General features: G+C 37.5%; 1 protein-coding gene across 14 annotated transcripts in view; it reads right to left on the reverse strand.

Moving 5' to 3' along the window:
• The window catches only part of LOC111188855 (NACHT, LRR and PYD domains-containing protein 12-like), an 859751-nt gene that overhangs the window by 313905 nt on the left and 525445 nt on the right, over positions 1-20401 (reverse strand). For 11 of the 14 annotated variants that reach the window (XM_049472886.1, XM_049472880.1, XM_049472882.1 and 8 more), the window contains 9 exons: positions 15546-15662; positions 14910-14964; positions 14131-14338; positions 12206-13979; positions 11513-11686; positions 11256-11420; positions 8800-8973; positions 7671-7844; positions 7399-7518 (listed from right to left, as the gene is read on the reverse strand). The exons of 1 other annotated variant lie outside the window; for it this stretch is intronic. In XM_049472886.1, coding sequence (XP_049328843.1) covers positions 7399-7518; positions 7671-7844; positions 8800-8973; positions 11256-11420; positions 11513-11686; positions 12206-13979; positions 14131-14338; positions 14910-14964; positions 15546-15662 — 2961 coding nt within the window. The remainder of the gene's footprint in view (positions 1-7398; positions 7519-7670; positions 7845-8799; positions 8974-11255; positions 11421-11512; positions 11687-12205; positions 13980-14130; positions 14339-14909; positions 14965-15545; positions 15663-20401) is intronic. 2 more of the 14 variants (XM_049472883.1, XM_049472888.1) reach the window with 2 other exon arrangements.

Genomic DNA, 20401 nt, shown 5'->3' on the forward strand with positions numbered 1-20401 from the left:
AGTAAATTTGGGTGTGCCACGGTAAGATTAATTTGCATATGGCGGCCATATTTTTTGCAAATTTCAAGATTTTTTTAATAATTATTGTGGTTGGGACTCTGCTGAGTTGTTTGACACCAAATATGACAGGATTGGTCAATGACCCTAGGACAAGTTCTCAAAAGTAGGTTTTGCATATTATGCTAAATAGCAAAAAATCTAAGTGGGCGGAGCTTAGTGGTTCTATTGACCTTTTTGATTTGCCATTAACCAAGGAATCATATAATGCAAGAATTTTTGCTCTAGCTATCAGGGCGTGGCAGTTACGAGGCCTAACGCGTTGACCTTCGCCATAGCGCCCCCTTGAGGCCGATCGGGCTCATCTTTTGAATCTGAGTAGCGGTGAGAAGTACTACCATATGACCAAGTCTCAGCCCTGTAGGCCTTACGGTTTCTTCTGCCCAATCACTTCTATGGCAGAAAAAGAATAAGAACTATAATAATAATAATAATAATAATAATAATAATAATAATAATAATAATAATAATAATAATAATCAGAACAATTACAATAGGGTTTCTAGCACTACGTGCTCGAACCCCTAATAATAATAATCAGAACAATTACAATAGGGTTTCTAGCACTACGTGCTCGAACCCCTAATAATAATAATAATAATAATAATAATCAGAACAATTACAATAGGGTTTCTAGCACTACGTGCTCGAACCCCTAATAATAATCAGAACAATTACAATAGGGTTTCTAGCACTACGTGCTCGAACCCCTAATAAATATAGCCGCAAGCGGCGATTTACGGGGTTCGAGCGTTACAGGCAAAGAGACCCCTGGAGGCCAGTTAGGCTTAAAACATGTTGCTGGTTGACCGGCTTCGCCAAACTGGATGAGGATGACCAGCATGACCGTGAAGACCAAGCTAGCATGACTAATCTGGATGACAAACTTGTTGACCATATTGACCAAGCTGGAAGACCATAATGACCAAACTGGATGAGCAGCATGGCAAAGGTGGTTGGCCAGTATGACCAAGCTGGAAGACCACCATTACTATGAGGACAAAGCTGAATGACCAGCAGGACCATAATGACCAATGTGAATGGCCAGCATGACCAAGCTGGATGGCCAGCATAACCAAGCTGGGTGACCAGCGTGACCATAAAGACCATAATGGCAATGCAAGATTAGTGGTGTGAGTAAACTAGTTGAAAAGCATTGATAAATTGAGCTGTAGTGTTCATCAGGTTTTATGTGGTGTCTTACTGCACTCTAGTGGGCATTTGGTGAAACAAATTCAGTTCTTAAATTGAAAAAACACAAGGCATAAAAAGGGCATATAAATAACCCGTATATAAGTTTTGACCTGATTAGCATTCCGCCTGTTAAAAGCTTGCTGGAATGTGATTGGCAAATAGTGACCACAAAAGTGTCCATATCAAATTTTTATTTGGTGTACCACTAGTGCATGGGCCATAGATGATAATTGGCAAGGATGACCTTGATAGCTTGTATGGTTCTAGAGAAACAGCTATCGAGCATTGGCCCCGCCCCCTGGGGGTGTATGTCTACTTAAACTGACAGGGTATCTGAGAATCATGTATTGATCAAAGGACTGAAGTGGTATTAATGTCAGGTTAAGCATTCAAAAGTTATAAGTGTTAAAGACATTTTACTGCACCATGGTAGAACTAATTTGCATATGGCGGCCATATTGTTTACAAATGTAAAGATTTTTTAAATAATTATTGATGAGTAAGCTCTGCTGAACTGTTTGACACCAAACATGTCATGATTGGTCAAGGAGCCAAGGACAAGATCTTAAAAGTATGTTTTGCATTTTATGCTAATTTAAAAATTAAGTGGGTGGAGCATAAACAAGAATGACCCAGGTGGCTGAGCAGCATGACCAAGAAGGATAAAGATGTTCAATTAAGCAAGACAAGCAAGATTGAATAAGTGCAGCAGAGCTTTAATTTAGAATAATTCACCTGTAGCTGTTTCACCAAATGACCACCAGAGCGCAGCAAGAGACCACATATAACCTGCTGGAAATCTATCACTCTATAAGTAAGACAGAACATTCCCTATCAGTGTGTTTCTATTTATTAAAAAGAGAAGAAAAGTCCGATTGGGCTCCAAATTGGTACTCATGATCAAGTGGTCTGTATATACATGTATGTAAATTTGTGTGTTGATAGGGTCAAAGGTTCCTGACTTCTGTCCATTTAGGTTGGAAAAAAGTGATAATACAGGCTTATGGCCTACAAAATGGCTGTAGTTTTCCAGCCATTGTAGAGGCAAAACATGTCCGATTTGGCTGAAAATTTGCAATCAAGATCAGATTATCAGTCTATATATGTGTATAAATTTGTGTGTTGATAGAGTGAAAGGTTACTGTCTTCTGTCCATTTAGGTTGGAAAATAGCGATAAATAGAATAAATTGAAAATAGTTATTTTTTCACTGTAGAGCCTACTGAAGACTTATTTGGCTCATACTTGGCACATGTACTTCAAATGTCATTGTTAATTAGTAGCTTCAACAGTTTTGGCATGTTTTAAACTTTGACAGAGTTTTGGCCAAATAACTCTGAAAAGGCTTTCACGTTCACTACGTGCTCGAACCCCTAATAATAATCAGAACAATTACAATAGGGTTTCTAGCACTACGTGCTCGAACCCCTAATAATAATCAGAACAATTACAATAGGGTTTCTAGCACTACGTGCTCGAACCCCTAATAAGAAGAAGAAGAAGAAGAAAAATCTTAGCAAAAACAATAGGGTTCTACGCACCTTCGGTGCTTGAACCCTAATAAAGTGCTCCCTAACAAACACACACACACACACACACACACACACACACACACACAGCTGCCTCTATCATTATTGTTTAGTAAATTTGCAAATTCTGATTTCTCTTAGTCACTTACTGTTAACCTTTCTGATTTTCAACTCTAGTACACTGTCCAGCAGACTCATTGGAACTAGACAAACTAATCAGTTGTTTAGAAAGTTATTATTTTAGATTGTGTAGCTCCCCTTAAACACAAAAAAGAGAGACAAAAAAGCTTGCACCATGGTACAATGATCAAAGTCGTACCTTAAAACAGTCAGTACAAAATTTATAATAATATCGATCAACTAAACTGGAAGTGTTTCATTCTGAGTGGAAAGACAGTCTTGTCAAATATAGAAAGACCTTAATAAAGCCTGCTCAGCATATCTGGCCTCTTTAGTGTTATTTCCAAATTAACAAAAAACCAGGCAGGTACTGAATCTCAGATTCCAGCCATTCACACCAGCAACGCTTTTATGGACTTCTTTGATAGAAAACTGAAAACATTCAGGATAAAATTCAACAGATAAATATGTCATCTGGTGTGGCTGATATAGGACAAAACTCAGTTACTGAAGTTATGATGAGTTTTTAACCCACTTCAACAGCTAGAACTAGAGAAAATTATCTCCTCATCAAACAGCACAACCTGCACACTTGATGCAGTTCCCTCAAAATGACTAAAACAGGTACAGCCATATATAATTAAACTTCTGTTAATGATAGTAAACTCATCGTTTACCCTGGGGCATGTACCCAAAGTCATTAAAACAGCGGTAATTAAACTTCTGATCAAAAAATGTGAGTGAGAATAAAGAAAATCGAGAAATGTGTAAAAGATGTGAAAACATTGATGTCTCACAATTTTCTCCTATTAAATAATGATAAAACAGAAATTCAAAGCTGCTAGAAATAAATGATCAGACTTAATGTTAAATCTGGCCGACTTCTCCGTCACACCTGGTTCAGTAGCTAAAAACCTTGGTGTTATTATAGGTTCAGATCTAGCATTCGATAAACACATATCTAATGTTACTAGAACAGCTTTTTTTTCACAGAAAAATGAGTAAATGCCTTCATTACCTCAAGGCTAGATTATTGTAATGCACTACTGTCAGTATGTTACTGCAGTAATTAAATAAACTTTAGCTAGTTCAAAATGCTGCAGCCAGGGTCCTTAATAAAACTAGAACATTTGAGCATATTAATCCAGTCCTATCAGCACTGCACTGCTTCCAGTCAAATTCCGCATAGACTATAAAATTCTCCTGTTAACGTATAAAGCCCTACACGGGCTCATCTCCTGAGTATTTACGAGATCTCATCTCCTATTATGAACCACCGTGATTACTTAGATCTCAGGGTGCTGGTTTCTTAGTAGTTCCTAAAATTCAGAGGAGCTCTGCAGGAGGAAGAGCTTTCTCTTATTGAGACGCAGTCTCAATCTTTAAGTCTAGACTGAAAACTTACTTGTTTAGTTTGACTTTTGGTAATTAATGTTTTTCCCTTTAGATAAGGCTGCAGATCCAGGGGTTCATGGACATGTGAATTGTGGTAAACTGAGATGCTGGTGCTGTTGTTCTCCCACTGCACACGGTCACTCAGGTTTGTGGACGGTGGAGTGGGTGGATGCCAGTGTTTCAGGGAGCCTTCGTGTCTATGTTACCTTCTGGCTCTCTGCCTTTAGTTAGGCTGTTTTATTCAGATCTGCCGGAGTCATCAGCCACACTCTGATAATGTTTTATACTCTCTGTTTTACATAAATCTAGTTAAAACTAATTCCATCTCTCTGCTCCTCAGAGTTACTGACTGCCCACCTGTCTGACCCGATACCGATGGATGCTGGACCCTCAGGCTCTCATGTCCCCTGTCCATCCAGACTGATGGAAGTTTCTGAAGTCAGCTCTTCTCCATCACCCACCACAGATCAGCTGCTCATCATCCATCTTACTCTCCGCTTCTGATCACATATGCTTACATGAACTCTAACTGCTTCCATTAGTGGCGCTGCTATAATCCCGAATACATAAAACCTCTATGGACGTATTAAGACTTTTTTTTTTTTTTTAAAGCTGTTGACCAGTGGTAGGATGATCCCCCCTTAAATGTGAGTCTTGGTCCTCCCAAGGTTTCTTCCTCCTCCAGTTCTGAGGGAGTTTTTCCTTGCCTCCGTGCACGCGGGGGCGTCTGTATTCTGTCTTTCCTATATTTAATGTTTTGCCTGATTCTTTGTCCTGTGATCATGTTTCTGTAAAGCTGCTTTGTGACAACAACAGTTGTAAAAAGCGCTATACAAATTAATTTGATTTGAAGGTTTTGCTGTGGCTGATCTTAAACAGGCTGTTCATGCTTCAAAAACCCTCTAACATGGCTGAATTATAACAAGTCTGTAAAGAAGAGCAAAACTCCTCCACAGAGATGTAAAAGACTCATTGACAGTTAGGACTAACTCTTAATTTCAGTTGTTGCTTCTAAGGATGGCACAACCGAGTTATTAGGTTTAGAGGGCAATTTTGTTTTTCACATAGGGCCAGGATTATTTGAATATATGTTTTTTCCTGAATAATGAAATTATAGTAGCAACTGTTCGTGTTTTTTGCTTCTTTTTAATTATTGTTTATCATTCCAATATCATTTTGACAAGGCAACTTAGTGAAACTGTGCCCTCTCAAATCATGGTAGTAGAGAGAGTTTTGGTTTGTTTTATCACCATAAAAGTGCTTCTTTCACTCTTCTCCTCCAGCGCTGCACAGCAACATGACTGCTTTGTCTGAACATTGAGCTACTGGCTGTTGGATTCTTATTATTGAAGCCATATTATTTACAGAGGGAGTTTTCCCAATGTGGCTGTTTATGTTCCTTCCTCTGCCAACCCAACATCGGCGGGTGATGTCATTTATTCAACAGTGACACATCTTCAATCTCACCACCCGAGTGCTGTTAATGCCATATCAGGTGTCTTTAACCATGTCACTATAGCTAAGGCACTACCACACTCTCTCAGTATGTGGACTGTCCTACCAGAGAGGAAGGAACATTGGACTTGCTGTATGCTAATGGATCAGCTCCGGCCCATGGTCCAGCCATTTCTGAAACCCCTTCAGTTTACCTTTTAGCCCTTCCTGGCAGTTGAGGATGCCATCATCTACCTGCCCAACAGAGTTTATGCTCACCTAGACAGAACAGTCAGGACTGTGAGGGTCATGTTCTTCAACTTCTCCACTGTTTTTAACAGCATTCGGCCTGTTGTTTGATGTTAAATGAAATGGACGTAGGCACGTCCCTCGTGTCCTAGATTGTAGACTGTACTGTGCAGTATGTACGCCTGCAGCACTGTGTATCTGATAGAGTGGTTAGCAACATCGGAGCACCACAGGAAACTGTCCTCTCTCCCTTCATCTTCACCATTTACACCACAGACCTGCCACCTTCAGAAGTTTTCTGATGACTCTGCAATAGTTGGGTGTATCAGTAGAGGTGAGGAGGATGAGTACAGGGTGACAGTCTAAAGCTCAATGTGAAAAAGACTAAGGAACCGGTGGTGAATCTGAGGAGGAACAAGGCACTGCTGACCCCTGGTCATCAGGGGGGTCAGTCTGGACACTGTGGAGGATTACAGATATCTGGGACTGTACAATGACAATAAACTTGCCTGGGCTAAGAACACTGATGACCTTTATTGGAAGGGCCAAAGTCGTCTGTATTTTCTGCGGCATATGTGGTGGCGAGGGCTATCCTCCATACTGGGGCAGCAGCTGACTCAACAAAATGATCTGTAAAGCTGGTAATGTGGTGGGTGTGGAGCTGGACTTGCTGAGGGCAGTGTCAGAGAGGAGGATGCTGGCTAAGCTGCAGGACATTATGGACAGTTTCTCCCACCCACTATAGGACACAGTTGTGAGTCACATGAGCACTTTTAGCGCAAGACTCATTCTGCCAAAATGCACAGAGCGCCACAGGAGGTCTTTCCTACCTGTGGTGATAAAACTCTAAAACTCTAAAACTCCTCCCTCAACATGTGACACTATGGTGCTTCTTCCTCTACTTACTTTTCGTATTATTATTCTTTGCATTTGAGTAATAGTAATTATAAAAAAGAGGTGCAATGATTAGAATTTTTATACAGGAAATTCTTTATTATTACAACTACGGTCGTTTTATTATATTTGTATTTGTATAATATTTTATTGTGTAGATTAAATGAGTAGAGAATTTTGTGGTGTTTACATGAATGGTTGAAACTGTAACAACCGAAATTTCCCTCTGGGATCAATCAAGTATTTCAGATTCTGATGGGGAAGAGTAATTTAATGCTCAGACACTGCTAACAATGGCCCTTCATAAATGTTGTATCTTTAGTGCTTCCTTACTGAACCCCACCACTTCAGTCCAACCCAGAAAAAATCCTGCTGTGTTTTTGGTAAAAGTCTCCACTGTGGCTAAGTTCTGTGTTTCAGATTTCTTAATAATTACATGTTAACTGGAATTATAATCTGTGTATTATACTGATATTATACAGTGACTGTAGGTGTGTGTGTGCACAGGTGTGTAGTTCAGTACTCACTGTAGTTTCTCCAGGTTACAGTGAGGATCCTCCAGTAGACCAGAGAGCAGCTTCACTCCTGAATCTCCTATTCTTTTCTTGCTTAAATTTAGTTCATGTAATTGTGAAGATTCACAGATCCTTTGGAGAGAAAATTGTATTTTTAACTGGTTTAATCTACTTTTATTATTATTATTATTATTATTATTATTATTATTATTATTATTATTATTATTATTATTATTATTATATTATGATGTTTCTGTAAAAGTTATAGGAAATCAGTAACTCACTGTAGTTTCTCCAGTTTATAGTGAGGATCCTTCAGTAGATCAGTGAGCAGCTTCACTCCTGACTCTCCTGGTTTATTGTAGTTCAGATTCAGCTCTCTCAGGTGGGAGAGGTTTGATTTCAGAGCTGAAACCAGAGCAGCACAGTCTTCTACTGTAATACTGCAGAATTCCAGCCTGTAGAGAGAAGGACAAATCTCACTGACAGCTTAACACACATTTAACTTATACTGTGTTACACAGAGCATGTTTAGACACTGAGGTTAGTCAGATAATTGAACAGTATTTAAAACTGTAGCAGTATAAAAGGTTAATTTCACTCTCATCTGATAAATGTATTTGTTTCTTATTTGGAAAGCAGAAAACAGCCATTACTCCTGTAATAATAGGTGTACAGTAGGGTTGCAAGGGATTGAGAATTTTACGTTATGATAACCGCCTCAGAAATAAAACAGCAGTATCTCGATTATCCCAGTATTATGGTTGTTACACTGTCCCTTAACTACATGAAAAAAAATGTTTTGTTTAATGAACTATTGATTATAATTGAAAGTTGGAACTGTTGTAAAGGCATGTACAAAATATCTCATTCCAAAAATAAGATGTACACCTGCTATTTTGCAAAAACTGAAACATTAGGAGGAAAATACTAAATGTTTAAATAAAAATAAGAGTCTCTTTAGAAAGAAAAAAATATGCTTTGTCTTTGTAAACATAAAGGTGAGAAAAAGTGCAGGAGCTCTCCAACATTTTTCCTGGTATAATTTTTTTATTTCACCAGTTGAATTTCTATGTTTTAATAATTAAACCAGGTTATTATGCAGAAATGTAAGCAAGTTGATTTTTTCAGGGCTCAATCTTAGCAGACTGACAGATGTGACAGATTTACCCATCATCACGTCTGTTTTGTGAGTATCCAAAGTGGTCCCACACTGCTGCTTTTACTTAAGATTTTTTTAAGTTTGGGGAAATTTTTTTGGGGAAAAAAAAATGGGCAAATGTTCGTTTAAATTTATTTCATGTAATTGTGAAGAGTCACGGATCCTTTGCAGAGAAAATTGTATTTTTAACTGGTATAATCTTTTACTGTCCATGATGTTTCTGTAAAAGTTATAGGAAATCAGTAACTCACTGTAGTTTCTCCAGTTTAAAGTGAGAATCCTTCAGTAGATCAGTGAGCAGCTTCACTCCTGACTCTCCTGGTTTATTGTAGTTCAGATTCAGCTCTCTCAGGTGGGAGGGGTTTGATTTCAGAGCTGAAACCAGAGCAGCACAGTCTTCTCCTGTAATACTACAGAATTCCAGCCTGTAGAGAGAAGGACAAATCTCACTGACAGCTTAACACACATTTAACTAATTGAACAGTATTTAAAACTGTAGTAGTATTAAAGGTTTATTCCACTTTTATCTGATACGTATGTTTGCTCCTGCACTCCTTCCTACGCTACCTCCCGGCCGCTGCGCTCCTCCAATGAACGTCGCCTCGCTTTGCCAAACATTCACACAAAGCAATCCAGACTGTTCTCATACAGAGAATTCCCCAATGGTGGAACTAACTACCTTCCACTACCAGATCAGGAGAATCTCTCGCTATCTTTAAGAAACTCCTGAAGACAGAGCTCTTCAAAGAGCACTTACTCTCCTAACACCTCTAAAAAACGAACTACTTCTAACCTAATTTCCTTCTTCCCCTCCTTCACTCCTCTATCCCATTATTTCCCTTTGACCTCCTTTAGGCCCTGTCTAAAGATGTTTTTACCTTCTATTACTTTTGTACTTCTCTATTGTAAGTCGCTTTGGACAAAAGCGTCTGCCAAATGTAATGTAATGTAATGTAATGTTTATGATGCTGTTAGCTTTCTTTTTAGGTGGTAGGATTAGCATACTTAGCAACTAAGCACTGTTCATGACTAGAAAAGACTGCAAGAAAACCTACCAGACCAATATGACCATTCAGTGTTAGTCAGAGAAGCACATTGATGTCATTTATTACAATATTTTGTCCCCTTCCCACTCTGCATTCAGTTTACTAGAAAATATTCTGAAGGATTGCTGCTTTAAATGTTAGTAAGTATAAATCACCCGTTGCTGCTGTAACAATAGGTGTACAGTAGGGTTTAGTGCTGTGTCTTTCCTATTCCCTGCTACTAAAGAGCTGAAAATTAATACTAAGTAGGGCTGTTGGAAGTAGGGATATTGGAAAAAAATTACATCACATTTTGTTTGTTTTCTGCAATATATATTGCGATATTACACAATGCACTACCCGTGACGTCACCAACCCCGCCCCCACCCGTGTGCTGTCTAACCACAGAGACCCGGACCGACCGAGAGCTGAGTCAGCGCTTTAGAGTCAGCTAAGCACTCAAAACCCGAGGAAAACAGCAAAACAACGACAATTGAGCATTTAAATGGCCTTTTAAAAGGTAAATAAGAGTGTTTTTTCTGGGATTAAAAGCATGAATTCAGCTTTAACTGGAAATATCTGAGCAAAACTGTGCGGAACTGAGGTGCACAGCTTTGGACAGGCTGTCTGAGGCGGTTACAGGGTTCATGCACTTTTCATATTTTCATGACCGTACAGTCTTTAAAATATCAGTGCAGACATTAACAACACAACAAAAAATCCATGTCAAAACTGATTATAGTAGGCCTACAATGTTTTAAATAATAATAATAAAAAACATTTCTTTCAGCAATGCTGACAATCTTCAATAAGAAAATGTGTGTCAAATCCTGAGAGCTCTATTGTGTATAACGGAATTATCTCTGAGCTGATTCCATACGCTGCTAAGCATTTCTAATGTTTAACTTGTAAACAGTGGTTCATACTTTCATCAAATCACATTATATAGACTATTTTGTTTGAAACTTTGAATACATTTTCAATAATATGGCTGTTGGCTGAGATTTCTAAACCTGCTTCCCAAAGAAAGAAAGAAAGAGATGGCCATTACAGCCTAAAATATGCGTTAAAAAACACAAATTAGTAACTTGAAAGAGATTTAAGTCACACAGGTAACCTGTCAGACAACAGCAGGAGAACTGTATACAGTACAATAATCAATATTAGAAGCAACCAGCTCATTACATTTTTTTTTGCTTTTAATATTGGCTCAAAAACAAAATATTAAAGCAGATTTTTTTCTGGTCATAGAGATTTTTTATTACTGAACTATTTAACATGTAATATATTTAATATGTGAATCACTTATCAATTAGTGTAATGATGCAAAATAAATTAAATGTGTGTAAAAAAGATAGAAAACCTGCTTTTAGAGCCACTCTAAAATATTAGTAAACAAAACTACACTGTTGCGTTGAGCTCTCAGGCTATGTTGTTTTCCTTCTAATTTTAATATTTATTTTTAATGTACACGATGGAAAATGTGGAGAGATATATAAAGCGACCTACACTAAATAAGCATAACCCCTTCCTTCAAACACACGCAAACACACCTCCCATCTCTCTCACTCTCAGTGCTACAGACAGCGGCGGGCGTGCAGGATCTCTTCTGTGTGTTTTGGAGAAGTTAAATCTGTTTCACAGTTTAAAGGAACAGGGTAAAGGAGCAGGGTAGTACTCACTGTAGTTTCTCCAGTTTACAGCGTGGATCTTCCAGTAAACCAGAGATAAACTTCACTCCTGGTTTGTTGTAGCTCAAATTCAGCTCTCGTAGCTCTGAGGGGTTTAATTTCAGAGCTGAAACCAGATCAGCACAGTGTTTCTCTGTAATACTGCAGACTTCCAGCCTGTAGAGAGAAGAAAACTCATCATATTAAAACTCAACACAAACAACTGTGAAATGCAAAGAATTAAGAAAATCAAAAGTAACAACACTCACTGTAGTTTATTCAGTTTACAGAGTGGATTCATCAGTATTTCAGAGAGCAGCTTCACTCCTGAATCTCCTGGTTTACTGTAGTTCAGATTCAGTTCTTTCATGTGGGAGGGGTTTGATTTCAGAGCTGAAAACAGAGCAGCACAGCCTTTCTCTGTAATACTGCAGTCACACAGCCTGCAGAGAGAAAGAGAAAAATCCTCAGATATAAAACATTTGATGTAAAAATGTAAGTACTAAATTTCACATTCTTTCAGTCCCGGGGATTTTGTTTATTTATTGGAAAAGTGAAAAGCTTATTCGTGTGAAACAGTAGACTTAACTATTTCATAGTTGCTAATTTTTTTTCTGCAATGTTGTGGCAACTTTAATGCTCACTAACCCTAAATTTGAACACCTTGTTTTGTATACATTACACCTTAAATGCACAAAAAGAGTTTTAGTGCATTAAACTGGTTCACTACTTAAGTGTACATTTTGGTTTGCAACGCTCTTTAAGAAATACTCATAGAACTGGCTTGTTAATTTCTCAGGTCGTGCACTAGTAATTTGTTAATTGTTAAGAGTGATCATTTTCAGGAAACGCACCCCTGATTGATATGTTTAATTTTTCAAAAAATCATCAAAGGACAGACTATTCTATCCTAAAAAATATAAAACAGCACATATTAAACACTGAATAATGAAAATACTCACACAACCTTCCTGGATACTTTCACCACTGGTAGCATCCTCAAAAGACATTCTTCTGATTTATCAAATTTCTTCAACTCAAACTCATCCAGCTCCTCTTCTGAATTCACCATCACAAACGCCACAGCTGACCACTGATCAGGAGAGAGCTTAGCTCCACTGAGGTCACTGGAACCTCCTCTGTTCAGGTATTTCTGGACTTCTTGCACTAGAGAATGATCATTCAGTTCATTCAGACAGTGGAACAGACTGATAGTTTTCTCTGGAGAGGGATTCTTCCTGATCTTCTGCTTGATGTACTCCACTACTTTCTCTTTACTGTGAGAGATGTTCTCTGTCTGTATCAGAAGACCTCGTAAGAGAGTCTGATTGGACTCCAGTGAGAGACCCAGAAGGAATCGGAGGAAAAGGTCCAGGTGTCCGTTCTCACTCTGTAAGGCCTTGTCCACGGCTCTCTTCAGGAAGTCAGACATTGTTCCTTTTTTGGAGAAACCAAATCCACTGTGTTGTTGTTGCAGCACATTTCTGTTGTTGGAGATGAAGGACAGAAACTCATATAAAGCAGCCAGAAACTCCTGAACACTCAGATGCACAAAGCTGAAAACCTTCCCCAGGTGAAGTTCAGACTCCTGTCTGAAGATCTGGGTGCACACTCCTAAGTACACGGACACTTCTCTGACATCAATGCTGCACTCTCTCAGATCTTCCTCATAGAAGATCAGGTTTCCTTTCTCCAGCTGTTGGAAAGCCAGTTTTCCCAGAGCCAGAATAATCTCTCTAGTCTGGTCAAGATCAACATCACTTTTTCTTTGGTACTTCTGGCTGCGGTGTTTGATCTGAAAGATAAGGAAGTGTGTGAACATTTGAGTCAGAGTCTTGGGGATCTCTCCTCCCTCTGCTTCACCCAACATCCTCTCTAGAACAGTGGCTGAGATCCAGCAGAAGACTGGGATGTGGCACATGATGTAGAGGCTTCTGGAGGACTTCATGTGTGTAATGATTCTTTCAGCAAGGCTCTGATCTCTGATCCTTTTCCTGAAGTATTCCTCTTTCTGATGGTCACTGAACCCTCGTACCTCTGTTACCTGATCAATACAGTCAGGAGGGATCTGATTGGCTGCTGCTGGTCGAGTAGTTATCCATAGGAGAGCACAGGGAAGCAGGTTCCCCTGGATGAGGTTTGTCAGCAGCACATCCACTGAGGCTGACTGTGTTACATCAGATACTCTCTTATTGTTCTGGAAATCTAGAGGAAGTCGACATTCATCCAGACCATCAAAGATAAACATAACTTTGTAACGATGATAATCTCCTCGTTTTAAGTCCTTTGTGTCTTTGAAAAACTGATGAAGAAGATCCTCCAGACTGATTTTTTCAGTTTTCATCAGATTCAGTTCTCTAAAAGGAAGTGGAAATATGAAGGGAACATCCTGATTGGCTTTTCCTTCAGTCCAGTCCAGAATGAACTTCTGCACAGAGACTGTTTTTCCAATTCCAGCAACTCCTTTAGTCAGCACAGTTCTGATGGACTGGTCTTTAAAGAGGTCGTTACATTTGATGGGTGTCTCCTGTGTTGCTGGTCTCCTGGATGCTGCTTCAATCTGTCTGACCTCATGTTCATTATTGACCTCTCCACTTCCTCCCTCTGTGATGTACAGATCTGTGTAGATCTCATTCAGAAGGGTTGAGGTTCCAGCATTTGAGATTCCTTCATTAATTTTCTGAAATTTCTCCTTTAGAGTAGATTTCAGCTTTCGATGACAGGATGGAGCCAGTTCTAATAGAAATAGAAAATGCAATATCATTATATATGGTGAAGTATTAAATATATACTAAAATGTGCTGTCACTAAAGGCTGTTTACAAAAAAATGAAACTAGTGTAATTCATGCACATATAAAGTATTATGTAAATGATCTAATCACTTACTGGTCTGCAGTTTGTTAGCGAGGTCTGTCTGGTTCATGTTTCTCAGGACGTGCAGTGTGATCTTCAGCGCTCCCTCTCTGACACCACTCTGATCCTCCTCATCCTCCTCCTCTCTCCCAGAGCATGCTGGGTAATCCAGATTCTTCAGGATCTTCACAAACCTCTTCAGCTGATTCTTTACCAGAGAGATGACTTTGTGCTCCAGTTCCTGATTAAACACGTGGTAAGAAATGGTAGTAAGACCAGAACAGATCATAGTTTTATAAAATAATTTGTGGTTTATGTCAATATAATGTTTTGGATATGGGATGTGTTGTGTTGGATTCAGATCAAGGGCAAAATTCAAGATTTCTTTTATATTATTTCTAGCCCTTTTATATTATTTCTAGCAGTTAGAGCTTTCTCAGAATGTAACAGAACATAATATTTAACAGTTTAATATGAAAACATAATGTGATATATGTGACTCTAGAGCTTTAACTGCATTTATATTGAAGTAAAATCTTTGGAATAATCTGGATTTCTGCACTGACCACTAATAAATGGTCATCATAAATTAATGTGTGACTTAATCATTATGTAAATCACAATTAGAAACACAATCTCACTAAATCTATAAACACATTTACTCTTGTACTATTTCTGTATTTTATTGAGTATGTTAAATAAACCTCTGCAATTAAACTTAGAAAGAGTAAGTAATGATTATTAAACATCTATTTTCTAGCACATAACTTACAGTGTTCACATGTGCTCCGGCATTAGTCACACCTACACACCTTTAATATGAAGTCCATATTTCTCCTGCTGATTTCTGGAGTCTCCTTCTGGACTCTGTCAGAAAACATAACATTAACATATGTTACTAAATGGTGATTGTGAATATATCTACAGAAAGAAAGTTCCAGAAGATCAACCACCACTGCAACACTCCACCAACCTTCACGCTCACCAAAAAGTTAATTCTAGATTTTATCAGATCAGAGAATCATGTTTCTCACAGTCTGGTGTTTTTTTGTAAAATCCAGATGTGTTTTTTTACAGAGGTGAGGTTTTTGTTTCCTCCATAAAGATCAGATAGCTGGAGAGCTGCAGTGATGGTTTATCTGCTGAAAGTTTCTCCCATCTGCACACAGGATCTCTAGAGCTCAGTCAGAGTGATGATTATACACTACACTGCCCAAAGTATTCATTCACCCAATCAAATCATTAAACTCAGGTTCCAATCACTTCCATTACCACAGGTGTACAAAACCAAACACCTCCACACACAGACTGATTCTATTTGTTAGAATTTGTATTAGTAGAATTGTTTTCTCTAAAGTGTGTTTTAGTATAGAAGTTACAGTTGTAGAATTCAGAGAAAACATAGAAGTGTCTTTTCATCTTATTCTCCAGAGTCACGTCATCCTTACCTGAGATCAGCAGAACTGTTGTCCTCACTGAAGGTTATATCTATATTCATTGACCCGTCACTCTTCATGGAGACACAGCTGGGTTCAGGTGAGTCTGATCTCTTATTCTGATCCAGTCTAAAACACAACCAGTATCAGACACCATCTACAACCTTTCCAGCATGTTGGTGTGATTCTACATTCATGTGATTTTGATGGTAAATGAGTTTATAATTGGGAAGTTGAACTTGAACAACCTCTCAAGCTTTAATTTCTAAATCATGTTTCTCACATTCTGAGAGACTTTCAGGAACATCTCAAAGACGATTTAGAAAAATGAAGTTGAGACGTTGTTTAAAACATAAATTAAAAAATAATACAGCAATTTGCAAATCCTTTTCAATTTATATTGAATTGAATTCATTTAAAAGACAAAATATTTAATGTTCAAACAAGATAAACTTTACTGTTTTTAGCAAATATTCACTCATTTTGAATCTGATCGTCTACAACACATTCTAAAGAAGTTGGGATGGTTTTTACCACTGTGTTAAATCACCTTCCCTTTAAAAACTCAATAAGCGCTCGGGAACTGAGGACCCTATGTGTGGAAGTTTTAGTTCAGGAAGTTCAACTAATGGTTTTCTGAAGTGTTCCTGAGCCTGTGTGGTGATTAATATCCCTTACAGAATGATGTCAGTTTTTAATGCAGTGCCGCCTGAGGGGTCGAAGGTCACGGGTGTTTAATGTCGGATTTCTGCAGCTTACTTGCAGAGATTTCTCCAAATTCTCAAAATATTTTTGTTAGTTTAGTTTAGTTTATTTCTGTTCATCAAAGTTAAACACTTTTATACAAAGTGACAATAATAACAGTGATTAAAAATATTAAGTGCACACATGCTTTCACACATGAAAAAGAAGTAAAGAAAAAAAAAAAAATAAAAATATATATAATAATGATAATTATAATAATAATATTCAGAATTAGTAATAAAAAATTCTCAGTTTCAAACCTGATAATGACTGAAAAGGTGTAGTCTGAAGCTAATGCTTATTTTTACTGCCCTTTTTAAATCTTATTGTCATCCTATATAGTCAAATCAAACACATAAATAATATATAGTATGTTAATGTTAATCCACATATCAGAGCCTCCCATCATTAATAGTAGTTAATTCCTCATATTTATAAGAGCTTATCATCTTATCTTTAAACATTCTTTTAAATTTTCAAAGTGTTTTGCACATTCTTAAATCTGTTTCACATTTATTCCATAACCGAACCCCTTTAACAGATATACATCTATTTTTTAATCAGTTATTAATTTTGTTTTTTTTAAACACACACCTACTCCTCTAAGTTCATATTTACTCTCTTTAATTTCAAACAGCTTCTGGATGCAGATAGGAAGTAAATGGTTTTGTGCTTTGTACATTAACAGTGCAGTTTAAAGGTTGACTATATCACTGAATTTTAAAATATGTAGATTAATAAATAATTTGTTGGTTGGTTCATAGTACGTTTTTTGACTTATAATTCTTATAGCTTTCTTTTGTAATATGAAGATTTAAAGGTTTAGTGTTGGTTTTATATGTGTTTCCCCACTGCTCCACACAATAGCTCATGTATGGAACAATGAAGGAACAAAACAGTATATAAAGTTATTTTGATTCAATATATCTTTAGTTGTATATAGTATCACTAGAATTGAGTTGTTGCCAGCATAATTTATGATTAACATTTATGATTAACATCATCAATCTTAATTTTAACAGTATTTTTAATTTGTCTTTTACCAAATATTATGAATTTTGTTTTACTTAAATTCAGGGATAGCTTGTTTATATCAAACCATTTCTTTAAGACTGTCAGTTCCCTTTCCATCGTATTCAGTAGCTGTTCCAAATATTTCTCAGAGCAGTACAGATTAGTATCATCAGCAAATAATGCAAATTTTAGCAATTTTGACACTTTACAGATGTCATTTATATACAGTGTAAACAATATCGGTCCTAATACTGAACCTTGTGGAACTCCACAAGTGACCTTCAATAATTCAGATTTAAAATTATTTATTTGTACATATTGATACCTGTTATCAAGGTAACTCTCAAGCCATGAGTATGCTGCTCCTCTAAAGCCATATCGTTCTAATTTGGTCATTAATAATTCATGATCTATAGTGTCAAATAGAGATGTGAAGAAATCTCGTGGCACGAGATCTCGCGAGATTAAACGTGACGATATTTCTCGTCAAGCCTAAACCTGTCTCGCGGGAAGAAAAGAAATAGTTTAGTGTGGACTTTTTAAGAGGGATCTGGCAACCCAGTAGCGATACAGCGGGTGGCTGAGGAGTGAGAGCAGCTCTCAGCAGAAGAGGAAAATTCGGGGATTTAATTGTATACCCGCTTTGCGGCGCAGTAAATCACAGACCAATCACGTGTGGGGTAAGATCACCAAACCGCTCCTTGCACGGGATCGAACCCCTGTTGTCAGGGTCGCGGTCGTGAAAAAACGCCTTTATAAGGATAAAGGGAGCCCGAAAACGGGCGGAAAAACGAGAACTGGACCATACTGAATTCTAATTAAATACTCCTGGCATAGAGGATGCTTCTGCTACTTTTAAGTTGTATGTCTGGCTGCATTTTGGCTCCAGTGGAAACAATAAACGGTGACAGAGTGACCAACAAGACACAAACCGTATATAAATACTGTAAGTAAATCCTACACGTGACTGTTTCATAGGCAGCTGTACTAATCCCTTAGCTCTGTACTGTATGTAAAAACATAAATTTTTATTTTTAAATCTCGTCTCGTCTCGTTCTCGTGAACCCAATATCGTGTCTCGTCTCGTCTCGTGAGATTAGTGTCTCGTCACACCCCTAGTGTCAAATGCTTTTTTAAATCTATAAACACCCCAACAGCATACTCCTTGTAATTCACTGCAGCTGATATATCTTCTACAAGATGCATCACCGCCATTGAGGTGGACCTATTTACTCTAAAACCAAACTGTTGATCATGCAGTAAATTGTGTTTGTCTATGAAATGATTTATCCTCTCTACAAATATTTTTTCTAAAATTTTTGAGAACTGGGAGAACAGAGAGATTGATCTGTAATTTGAGAGCTGGTGAAAGTCTCCACTTTTATAAATTGGAATAATTTTAGCTTTTTTCATTTTATTAGGAAATGAGCCTGTTTTAAGAGACTGATTACAGATATATGTAAAATGTTTCACCATACATTCTATTATAGACTTAACTGTAGTCATTTCTATTCCATTCCAGTCTGTGGATGTTTTATTATTAGGGTTCAAGCACTGAAGGTGCGTAAAACCCTATTGTTTTTGCTAAGATTTTTCTTCTTCTTATTATTATTATTCTTTTTCCTCTGAAAAAGCAGTTGTGCAGCCTAAACCGTAACTCGTAGCGATATGAAACTTGGTAGGCAGATGTAGGATAAGTGCATCTCGGTGGACAACAAAAATGGCACCGATTGGTCAAAGGGTGGCGCTATAAACAAGGAAAGTTCATTTTTCACTTTTTTCTCAATAACTCCAGAACCATAAGACCTACATTCAAAATTCTTTTTTTGCTGGATTCCTTCAATTTGGACCATGTACTTCCGTCTATTTAGATTTTTTGCTAATTTGCATAATATGCTAAACATACTTTTGCGAACTAGTCCTAGGAATTTTGACCAATACTGACATGTTTGGTATCAAAATACTCGATAGAGCATGGGCTTCAATATTCATCAATTTTTTTTTTGAAATTTGTAAACAATATGGCCGCTATATGCTAATTAGTCCTTCCGGATATATGCCCCATTCACTCCAACAGTTAAATTTGGAACATTGTTTCTCAGCAACCGTGCAACCTAGCAAGCTGAAAATTTTCACACAGAATCTATCATACAAATGCTAAAGGATGTTTAAAGGGCAACTTCATCAATCAAAATGGCTGAACGACATCAGCCAATCAGCATTCAGCAGGCTTTTTCACAGGCTGTACGTTGCCCAATCAGGATGAAACTTGGCTGTTATGTTCAGATGGAGACATTGTAGTGACCTGCAAAGTGGTGAAACAATTCGGCCACTGGGGGCGCTGTTCCAAAAAAACTAGTATATCTCAATCATAATGTAATATTTTGACATCTAATTGGTTTTGCCATATTAAGTGCAGTGCCTCTGACATATTTGTAAATACAGTTATGTTTAAAAAATGCTTTGTTTATTCATAATTGCTACTTGTTTTAAAATAGCTATATTTAAACTAGTCTCTGGATATTTGGCCTATCACCTCCATTTTGGTCTTGTTGCACACTGTAGAGTCTGCAGGTAAATCGACATCAAAAACAATTGTGAAACTGTCACTTACAATAGTGTCCAGGCATCAAGTAATCAGCGCATCCTTGAAATTTCCAACCTAAATTGCTGTAACTGTGCAATATTTGCTGTAACCTCTCACAATGTTAAACACTGCTGTACAATATCACTGTGGTGAAGCACCATTTAATTCAGAACTAGATTTAGAACAACTTTGTAATTACATGTCATGTCAGAACATTCACTCCTTGGTGTTAATATAAACTTGTTTGGTCAAAAAGTCAGCTTATTTTGAAAAGGTCAAAAGCTCAATCTGAACACCACTTTGTGAACATTCTGGTTCAGGTCTCCTAATCAAAAACTATAACATGTAGACACCTTTTGACTAATTGTAACTCAAGTGATGAATATTCTACAAATTTTAATATATTTGCATGTGAATTTAAGCACTGATCATGTTCAATGTCCTCTTCCCATCATTAATAACAGGTGAAAGACTTTTGATAATCTATAAATGTGACAGAGTGTCTCCAATTATAATAGACCTT

The sequence above is a fragment of the Astyanax mexicanus genome, unplaced genomic scaffold (genome assembly GCF_023375975.1).
Source record: "Astyanax mexicanus isolate ESR-SI-001 unplaced genomic scaffold, AstMex3_surface scaffold_31, whole genome shotgun sequence".
In the NCBI taxonomy this organism is placed as follows: domain Eukaryota; kingdom Metazoa; phylum Chordata; class Actinopteri; order Characiformes; family Acestrorhamphidae; genus Astyanax; species Astyanax mexicanus.